This window comes from Leishmania infantum, chromosome 22, assembly GCF_000002875.2.
Source record: "Leishmania infantum JPCM5 genome chromosome 22".
In the NCBI taxonomy this organism is placed as follows: domain Eukaryota; phylum Euglenozoa; class Kinetoplastea; order Trypanosomatida; family Trypanosomatidae; genus Leishmania; species Leishmania infantum.
Window position 1 is genome coordinate 289,785 of NC_009406.2, and position 10,068 is coordinate 299,852.

The window sequence follows — 10,068 nt, forward strand, 5'->3', positions numbered from 1 at the left end:
GGGAGGCCGTCCCAGCCCCCTCCGCGCCCATCATGCACAAATGAGTGACGGCGGTGTAGGATGGAAGCGGTCTGGGCTAACCCTCTACTGTGATTCCTGCTTCGCACACACACACACTCACGCACACCTGCCCACACGCAGGACAGGGAATGGCGAGCACAGCGTGTGTGTGTGAGCGAGAGAGAGGGCGACGCTTGCGCTGCGTTCCCTTTTTCACGCTATGCACGGAGGTGTGCGCGCGTTCTGCTCTACGACTCCCACCTTGTGTTTGCACCGATCGTTTTACCGTTGCTCTTTTCTCTCTGCTCGACTCTCCTTCATTTCGACTCGGCGTTGCTCACCTTCACGTCGTACCCCGCGCCTCGCAGAGAAAACACCGCATACGAAAGGACGGAAAGAGGGGGCGCCTTCGGAGACCGCTAGACGGCACTGGCGATCGACTTGGCAACGAAACACTTAGAGGCTGCGCGCCATGGAGGTGTACCGCCGCATCGCTGAGCGCGTGCGCGGCGCACTCTGGGCGCATCACCGGCGCCTCATGCCCGAGCGGCAGTTTCACCGTATTCTTGCCTACGTGTACAACAACAAGTACGAGTACCAGATCCGGTTTGACCGCATGTCCGTCGTAGGCCGGGCGTGGGCTGGCCGCGTCGAGGTGATGACGACGCCGGGAGGCTTTCTCAAGCGAGTCCGCGTCCACCCCGCCGTCGAGGACCTGTCGCCAGCCCAGCAGCACAAGCTCGTGCTCGCTGCGTATGCCGACGCTTGTCAGCAGGGCCGCGCGCTCATGGAGCAGGCAGAGCTGAAGGTGTACAAGCAGTTCTTGAAGGACCTGAAGCCGATCATCTTCGGCATTCGCGATAACCCCGAGTTCTACACAGTCCCGGAGGACTCGATGGAGACGATAGGCGGCGTGCTTCGCCGCGACCAGGCGTCGCTCGACGGCGGCGCCGCGGCCAATGCTGCCGGCGCTGTGCACCGCACCATCCCGATGGCCAGGGCACACCAACCCGTCGACGAGGTCCGCCGCCGCCACGCCTGGGAGGACCAGTGGCTTGCAAGCAAGCAGGGCCAGCGCTGGGCTCACAGCCTGCGCGGCAAAGAGTACTTCACACGGCACGGCCCGCAGTACCGGCCGCGTGGTGCGCCTGGCGCGAAGACGCGGACGCTTCCGTTCGAGCTGCTGGCCCCGTACACGCCGATGGATGAGGGCCGCCTGCTGAGAAAGAACTGGGTGGCGTACATGGATAGCAAGCACGTCGCCGAGTCGCTCTGGACGCGCGCAAAGGTTGCCGATCGCGAGAAGCAGCTGCGGCAGCTGCAGGAGCGGGGCCAGGCGTGGCATCGCCCCATCAACGAGGACGCCGTGCAGCGCTGGTAGCCGATATGGGTATTTGTTTGCGTCTCGCACTTGGGCGTCCGTTGCATACCGTGTTGTTGTGTCGGCTCTGGAGTAAGAAGGAAAGGGTGAGTGGTGGAGCATCTCTCTCTCTTGGCCTGTCTGCTTCATTTTCCTTCGTGCGTTGTGTGTGTGTGTGTGTGCCGGAGGGGCGAAGGTGCGCTGTGCGCGTAGCGGCTTGGCGTGGATGTGCCGTTCGCCGTTTTGTTTTGCGTGCGTGCGCGCCGCTCACGGAGGCGCACGGCAGCGGCCACGCGCAAACTCGAAACGAATCAACGAAAAGGAGCGACTGCAGCGCACACTGCGTTTTCGATGGCCATCGAGCGTGCGTGACAAGATGCGTGCACGCCACCATCTCTGTCTTGTTTTCCCTCTCCGCCTCTCTCTCTTCCCTTCTGCAGCGCTTTCCACGTGCCTTGCTGGGAGAGGTGGGCAGTGGGGGTGGGTGCGGTGCAGTCTCACCTCCTCACCCCTCCGCACTCCTCTCCCTTTTGACAGCCCCGCCGTCCGCTTTTTCCATTGTTCTACCACCTCTTGCTCGCTCGCTCGTGTGTGCGTGTGCGTGTGCGTGTACTTCACGCCTGCGTCTCTTGCCCTCCCTTGCGCCCATCCTGCAGAACTGCCCCGCCCGCCTGTCCGGTGACGCAGCCTTCATCTGCTCATTTCCCAGCGTGTTGTGTTTTTGCTTGGCGCGCACTCTCTCTGATCTTGTCCTGGCGAGGGAGAAGTGTCTAGCGGTGTGCGGGAAGTTTCGGGCCTGCACTTCATCCGAGTCGATCTGTGTGACTGGCTGCTGACGACGAACAGCAGAGACCAGCGTTGTTGCACTGTATCCTATATATATATACACGTATCCTAGATTCTATCTATAGAGAAAGGGGGCGAAGGGGAAGTTGGTGGTGGCATACGCAGCGGACGAATCAGCGGCGGCGTACTCCTGCCCACGCCATCATTAGGTGCACCACCACACACACACACACAAACAGACCTCCTTCCTTCCCACTCCCATACATTGCACACATCGCGCAGGTCTGCTGGCGCATCAAGCAGCCATTCCTCGTCTTCGCTCCGCCTTACGTGGCCTTCGAGCTTCCTTTGTTGGTGTCTGTTTAGCGTCTCGGATCATCGCGATTTGTCTTTTCATCGTCGTTGTCCTCGCCACCGCCACGCCCTGTCTCCCCTCTTTCGTCAGTGTCTCATCTCTGCGCCATCTGGCCCTCGTCTTCGCATCGGCGCTCCCTCTCCCTCTCACTTCCGCACCCTCACGCACACGCGGCGGCGGTATCCCTCGATCTGCTGTTCCGCTGCGCCTGCGTCCCTCGCGTGCGTTTCGCGTTGCTCTCCTCCGCCCTTTCCTCTGCTACAGACACAGATCTGTCGATTGCCCACGCAGACTGACAGACGCACAAGCAAAGACGGGATAGGCTGCTGTCGCTGGGGCTGCAGCCCGTTGTTGCTGCCATCTTTTACTCTGTTCCTCTCTCGCTGGCTACGCCACTCACCCCTTCCCCGCCCGATCAGCCATGATGGACATCACCATCGGCTCGCCTTCGTCGTCTTATCGCAGCCGCAGCCGCAGCAGTCGCGGCTATACCCAGCGCCCTGGCCTTGCTCGCGATGCGGCTGGTAGCGGTGACAGCAGCGCTGCCGGCCAGGAGACGGAGCTGTTGACAGGTGCAGCGGGGCTGGACGACACAGACGGAGGCGAAGGCCACCACGCTCGTTGCAGCCCAGCAGACTCACATGGCGGCTTTGAGGAAGACTATAGTGACCTAGACCACAGGGCAGCGGGCGCGAGTCGATCACCGCCTTCGTTAGGCGAGAGGGAGGAGACGTGCAGACCACCGCCGCCGAACACCAGCGCGGCACCGGCGCCGCAGCGCCACGTGGCCGACGAGCTCGTTCACGCTTTGCCGAACCGTGAGTCGATGTCGCCGGCTCAGATGGCACCGTCGTCGATCCCGTTCTCAGCGCCGCTGCCGTCCTCTTCGTCATCCGTGGCTGGCAGTGGCGGTGCGGCGCACCTGCCCCCTCGTCGTGCACCACAGCTGCTGCCACACGATCGCCTGCACAGCCGCGTGGAGGGGATGGCGTGGCTTTGCTCTGCAGCTGACCGTGATCGGGCCCCGGCGCCGATCCCACGGACGTCTGTCAGAACTTCATGTGCCGCGGAAGAGCGCAAGTGCACCGATGATGCAGTGGGCGTGCGTGGACCCAGGACCTCCTCGCTGGAGGCGCAGGCAAGAGCGAGTGAACCGACTGCCGTCGCCGCTGCCGCACCCGTCACAAGATGGCCAGAGCGACAAGAGCAGGTGATCCCCCGCGCCTTTGCCCGCACGGAGAGCCCGTCACCGCTGCGCCGCGCTGCGCAGACGGAGCTGGCAACCGGCAATGCTGAGCGCAACGCCGCTACTGAGGCCTCTCCCGACACGGAAGTATCCGGTGCCCACTGTGGTCCGCTTAGGAAGCTCGCACTGCTCTCTTTTTGCAGTGATGGCGGCCAGGAGGTGATGGACCACCGGCCACGCTCTGAGCGCGCGTTACGGCTTGCACGCGTGAGCAACACGGTGACTCTGTCGTCGCCACCAGCGTTCTCGTCTACGCCCACCTCCGCTGTGCCGCTCCCTGGATCGCCGCCGTTGTCAAGCGCCTCCTCCGCTTCCGTTCCAATGCAACAGCAGCGGCTGCGACTGCCGTCACACTCGCCTGAATCGGTGAGTTCCGCGTCCCTCTCGCGTGCGGTGGTACGGCGGGAGTCACTGAGCGGGGCGAGTGTGACAGCCGCGACGTCCTCCGACAGCTACGATCGCGGCGAGGTCCATGACCATCATTGCAGCCGTCGGCAACGGTCCGACTCCCGCTATCGCGCCATCGGCGACGTGGATGACGACGATGGCACCACCAGCAGCTCGCCCGGCCTCACCGAGACGAACGGCGCACGACCGCCGTCGCATGCACCGGCGCCGCTTCACCCATCCTCTTTCCTGACGCAGGCGCTGCCGCACGCGTGCCGCAGCTCGCAGAGCAGCAGCGACAGCGCCAAAGAGTGCCGCCCGGGCGAGGCGCAGCGGGCCGATGCGGCGCGGCAGGCGCTCGACTCATCGCAAGCATCATCACCGGCGCCGTCTCCACTAGCGTCGCGCTCTCCCTCGTTGAGCGCGCCGCCGTCCGCGCAGCTACCACCTCGGCGCACCGTCGAGGAGACTCGTAGGGATAGCAGCAGCGATGGGGACGGCAGCGGCGCGGCGCGGCGAATTCCGCGTCACGGCACGTGCCCTGTCATGACGGAGGTAGCTGAGTTGCAGCTTCCTCTAGCCACACCAACGGAGGCCGCTGTGGGCTGCGGCGGTAGTGGTGCGGCGGCAGTCGCTGGCGAAAGCCCTCCACCGCTTCCACCGGCCCCGTGGGTAGCCGGCGATGGCGCATCGTCCCTCCACCCAAGTCGTCGTGGGAACGACCGCCACAGCAAGAGCAGTGCCACTGGCGCACACGGCGTCGTGCTCCAGGCTGCAGCTTCTGAGGCCGACATGGCCAACGAAGCTCGTGCAGGCGACGACGTGGCGCGGGCGTCTCGTGAGCGTAGAGAGCTCCCCGCTACAGCTTCCCTCAGGGACGGCGTTGCTGCCGCTCTGGAGTTGGACGGAGCACGTCGTGGTGCCGCGCCACCAACTGATGCTCCACGCCATGTTAAGCCGCCGCCGCCGCCTCAACGGCGAGCGCTGGATCGGTGGCGCAGTCAGGCATCTCTAGTCGGCGGCCGCGCTGCTGACACCGCCGCACTCTCGTCTTCCTTGCGAGTCGTCACGCCTTCCTCGCGGGGCTCCGCCGCGGGGCAAGTGACTGAATGTGGCGATGGCCATCCATCCCAGTCAGCCCGCGAATGTGGCGAAACGGGGAAAAGGCCGTTCAGGGGTGGCGTCAACGTTGCGCGTTGGGTGCGCGGCACTGTTGGCTGGGAGGCCGGCCTTTCCGGGGCCTCGCTGATACCGCCGCCGGCCCGCAAAGCTGCTGAGGCGCGCGTGTGCGCACCTCCCACAAACTTCGGGAGCGCGAGCACAACTAACGCCTCAGGCGCCGCGGGCAACTTTTGTGGCAGCGAGCCACTCCGTGTGCTGGCGGCCCCGCTCGCCCCGCTCCCTCATCGCACGCCGCCACGCGAGGCGGTGGCGCCCTCTGTCCTCGCTGAGGTGACGCAGAGCTGTGCATCAGCAGCGCTTGTGTCGGGGAGGCAAGCTTATCAAGGTGTGGCCGCGCTTTCGTGGACGCTGTCGTCGCGTTCGCGCGTGCGGCTGACGGTCATCACATCATCGGCGCAGGAGCGCCGGGCGAACAAGGCTGAGGGTGAGTCGGCCGTGGGAGGCGCCGCGCAAGTCGACCCGCGTGATCGGAGTAGCGGTGCCCGATGGCGTGAAGCGGGCAGCGCTGACGAGGCTTTTCTTGTGCGCAGCGGCGACGCACGCCGCGGTGAAATGGCTGCGGTGCCGCAGCACGCTCACCCGCTGCGGAGTTCCTCGAGTGGGCAGCGTGCATCACGCCGAGGGCTCGCGGCGGTGTTGGCGCAACGGGCTGCCGCCATGTGCAGCTCGGCGAGCAGCGCGGTGGTGGACGGCGCCGATGAAGACGAGGAGACGCGAATCGTAGCGCGCACGTGGCGGCCCGCCACGTGTCTCGAGTTTGTGCGCGACGATGCCCGTCGGCGCAGCACCGGGGACGATTGCCAGAGCAGCTGGGGCGCAGCTGGAGCGCATCGTTGGGGGCAGGGGCCGCACCATTCGCGAGCGACGCAGAGGTCGGCAGCAGTAGCCGGTGCGCCGTCCGGCGGTCATCAAACAAGGACAGCCAATCACCCTCACGACGGCTCACATGGCCCTGTGCTGTCGATCGAGGCATCGCCCCTTGTCTCACCCGTATCGTTGGCAGCCGAGGCGACCTCTGATGTGGGTGCGAGCGCGCGCCAGGCGTGCTCTGCAGCTACGTGGCGGGCCGGTGCCGCCTCTAATGGTGTTGGTGGAGGTGTTCTCTCAAGTACGACGTTGGTGCCTGGATACGCTGCTGTGTACAGCCCTTGTATGCTTGCCACACGGGTGCTGGAGGCGCGCAAGGCCCTCTTGGGAACCCCCAGCGCCGCTGTCCCCGCTGCAGCAACGAGCGTCTGTCCTCCCGGACCGTCTGGTGCACTACCTCTGCATTGCGGCAGTCGCGCCATGCCGGCGGTGGGGGCCACCGTTGCTGCTGCTGCTACCAGTGGTGGCGTGCCGTCGTGGTCTCCTTCTTCGCTGCTGAGCCCACCGCAGGCTTACATTGACTTGAAGGAGCGAAACGCAGATGATGGCGTGGTGCCAGCGGCGGCGCCCGATGCCGCGCCGTGGAGCCTCTACCTGAGCGGATCGCCGGATGCCGAGGAATCGATGCGGCACCGTGCAGCGCTGCCTCGGCAGCTAACACGAGGGCAACAGCACCTGCACGAGCAACCGGAATTGCCAGCGGACAAGTCTCCCTATCCGGTGGCGCGACGCATCCCATTCGGGTTCGCTGCCGGCACTCTTGCAGGGGCCACATCTGCGCAAGCCGTATTGCCTTCGCCTGACGAGCGCCTGCGAAGCTGTCACTCGAGGACGGCTTCACCGGCAGAGGACGCCTCTGCATCAGTCCCCGGGGCGCACCTTCACGCCGAGGGTGGCTACCAGCGCGCGAGGAGGCTGCCCTGCCACACACCCGCCGAGGAACAACACAGCGTCACAGCTTCGGCGCCCAGCAGCCCAATCGTGGCCCAATCAGCGGCGGCGTCTGCTGCGTCTCCGTTAGGACGCATGTCCACAACATTATCCCCCACCACCGCACCTTCCTCCGCTCCTCGTGCAAGTTCGGCGGATACGGCGCAGGGCCGACACCGAAGCATTCCGCCGCCGGAATACCACGCCGTAATCCATGCTGCTGGTGCTGGATCGCGGGCCAGTGAACGAGCGCGCTCGACATCAAGGCGCTTCTGGATAGCGGCAACGAATGCCGACCAGAGTCACGATGCGCTTGATGTGCGCCAGAAGCGCCAGGCACACATACTCGCCCAGCAGCGGCTCATCCAAGAGGAGGCGTTCCGCCGTCGCTACATCAGCATGCAAGAGGATCATTGCTTTGCGGTTGAGGTGGCGGAGCTCAACTACCAGCGTGCCGTGGAATACGTTCATCAAGCGTCAGCCGCCGGCGCGGTCGCGACACCTGCTCGGCGGAGCGGCCACTGTGCTGCTCTCTTGACGGCCGGTTGCGACGCAGGGCCGCTGGTGGGTCTCCAGCGGGTACGGTGCGATCAGGCAGCCATGACGGCTACGCTGAGCACGCTTGCGAAGGAGCTGGCTGCACTGTCGCCGTAGCGCGATGCGAGACGTATCGAGCGCATGCCAGTGGGGTGCTGGGCAACACTTGGCGGCGCGTGGCTCTTTCTCACTGGTTTGGGCACGGCCACGCTGTGGGTGTGTCGGTGTCTGCCCTGCCGCTCTCTCTCCTGATCTCTCGTCCTGGCAACAACAACACACCGCGAATGAGTTGCCCACAAGCCATCTGCAGTCCGCACGCGCGTCCGGGCCTTGCGGTGTGGATGCGAGCATCGCGCATTGCCGGCCACCGCCGCGTGCCAAAAGCACACACATCGCTCCCCCTCACGTGGTGAGCGTCTGCGCGTGTGTGTCTGTGTGCATAAATGCGTACGTGTGCGCTCGGTCCACGGTCACCATCGCGCCCCGCGGCATCGGTGCTCGCACCTTTCCATTCTCTCCGTACGGCGTTCGCCACTCTGCTAACTCCTCTCCCCTTTCCTCTCTCCGCATCTGCGCCTTGTGTGCCGTGTGTGCGCCCCACACGTACTCTACACGCCTTCTCCGCATGCGCTCCTCGCCTGCCTGAAACGATGACGTGCGCCGCCACTCGCTCACCCGCTCCCATCCACATGCATTCCTGCACCCTACAGCGACTCTAAGCCGTACATTCCATCTCCTCAACACCCACTCGCTTCCTTCTGCTCTCACCTATTACTTCGCCAGCCCACATATCTGCTATAACCTGCCCTCCCCCACCCGCTTCCCACACATCCGCCACCGCTACGAAGCCTCGAGCTCCCCCAGCGACCCTCTCGGCAACGCGAGCGCCACAGTCCCCCCACGCACAACATTGACCGAGCACAATGAAGATCCGCAGCGTGCGTCCGCTTGTGGTGTTGCTGGTGTGCGTCGCGGCGGTGCTCGCACTCAGCGCCTCCGCTGAGCCGCACAAGGCGGCCGTTGACGTCGGCCCGCTCTCTGTTGACGTTGGCCCGCTCTCCGTTGGTCCGCAGTCTGTTGGCCCGCTCTCCGTTGGCCCGCAGTCTGTTGGCCCGCTCTCTGTTGACGTTGGCCCGCTCTCCGTTGGTCCCCAGTCTGTTGGCCCGCTCTCTGTTGACGTTGGCCCGCTCTCCGTTGGTCCGCAGTCTGTTGGCCCGCTCTCCGTTGGCCCGCAGGCTGTTGGCCCGCTCTCCGTTGGCCCGCAGTCTGTTGGCCCGCTCTCTGTTGACGTTGGCCCGCAGGCTGTTGGCCCGCAGTCCGTCGGCCCGCTCTCCGTTGGCCCGCAGTCTGTTGGCCCGCTCTCCGTTGGCCCGCAGTCTGTTGGCCCGCTCTCTGTTGGCCCGCTCTCCGTTGGTCCGCAGTCTGTTGGCTCGCTCTCCGTTGGCCCGCAGTCCGTCGGCCCGCTCTCTGTTGGCCCGCTCTCTGTTGACGTTGGCCCGCAGGCTGTTGGCCCGCTCTCCGTCGGTCCGCAGGCTGTTGGCCCGCTCTCCGTTGGTCCGCAGTCCGTCGGCCCGCTCTCCGTTGGCCCGCAGTCCGTTGGCCCGCTCTCCGTTGGTCCGCAGTCTGTCGGCCCGCTCTCTGTTGGCCCGCAGTCCGTCGGCCCGCTCTCTGTGGGCCCGCAGTCCGTTGGCCCGCTCTCCGTTGACGTTGGTCCGCAGTCCGTTGGCCCGCTCTCCGTTGGTCCGCAGTCCGTCGGCCCGCTCTCCGTTGGCCCGCAGTCCGTTGGCCCGCTCTCCGTTGGCCCGCAGTCTGTTGGCCCGCTCTCCGTTGGTCCGCAGTCCGTCGGCCCGCTCTCCGTTGGCCCGCAGTCCGTTGGCCCGCTTTCTGTTGGCCCGCAGGCTGTTGGCCCGCTCTCTGTCGACGTTGGCCCGCAGTCCGTCGGCCCGCTCTCTGTTGGCCCGCAGGCTGTCGGCCCGCTCTCCGTTGGTCCGCAGTCCGTCGGCCCGCTCTCCGTTGGTCCGCAGTCCGTCGGCCCTCTCTCTGTTGACGTTGGTCAGCAGTCCGTTGGCCCGCTCTCCGTTGGCCCGCAGTCTGTTGGCCCGCTCTCTGTTGGCCCGCAGTCCGTCGGCCCGCTCTCCGTTGGCCCGCAGGCTGTTGGCCCGCTCTCCGTTGGCCCGCAGGCTGTTGGCCCGCTCTCCGTTGGTCCGCAGGCTGTTGGCCCGCTCTCCGTTGGTCCGCAGTCCGTCGGCCCGCTCTCCGTTGGCCCGCAGGCTGTTGGCCCGCTCTCCGTTGGTCCGCAGGCTGTTGGCCCGCTCTCCGTTGGTCCGCAGTCCGTTGGCCCGCTCTCGGTTGGCCTGCAGGCTGTTGACGTTTCTCCGGTGTCTTAAGGCTCGGCGTCCGCTTTCCGGTGTGCGAAAA

General features: G+C 65.7%; 3 protein-coding genes across 3 annotated transcripts; all 3 read left to right on the plus strand.

Moving 5' to 3' along the window:
- Positions 1 to 472: 472 nt before the first annotated feature.
- On the plus strand, positions 473 to 1,381 carry LINJ_22_0650 (conserved hypothetical protein; the record flags this gene model as incomplete). The annotated part of the gene is made up of 1 exon (XM_001465553.1): positions 473 to 1,381. One exon carries the CDS (start codon positions 473 to 475, stop codon positions 1,379 to 1,381), a length of 909 nt encoding a protein of 302 aa, XP_001465590.1.
- A 1,541-nt stretch (positions 1,382 to 2,922) lies between these two features.
- LINJ_22_0660 (5'a2rel-related protein) lies at positions 2,923 to 7,767 on the plus strand (the record flags this gene model as incomplete). The annotated part of the gene is made up of 1 exon (XM_001465552.2): positions 2,923 to 7,767. The coding sequence occupies one exon, from the start codon at positions 2,923 to 2,925 to the stop codon at positions 7,765 to 7,767; it is 4,845 nt and encodes a 1,614-aa protein (XP_001465589.2).
- Positions 7,768 to 8,573: 806 nt separating this feature from the next.
- Positions 8,574 to 10,037, plus strand: LINJ_22_0670 (A2 protein; the record flags this gene model as incomplete). The annotated part of the gene is made up of 1 exon (XM_001465551.1): positions 8,574 to 10,037. The coding sequence occupies one exon, from the start codon at positions 8,574 to 8,576 to the stop codon at positions 10,035 to 10,037; it is 1,464 nt and encodes a 487-aa protein (XP_001465588.1).
- Positions 10,038 to 10,068: the final 31 nt, after the last annotated feature.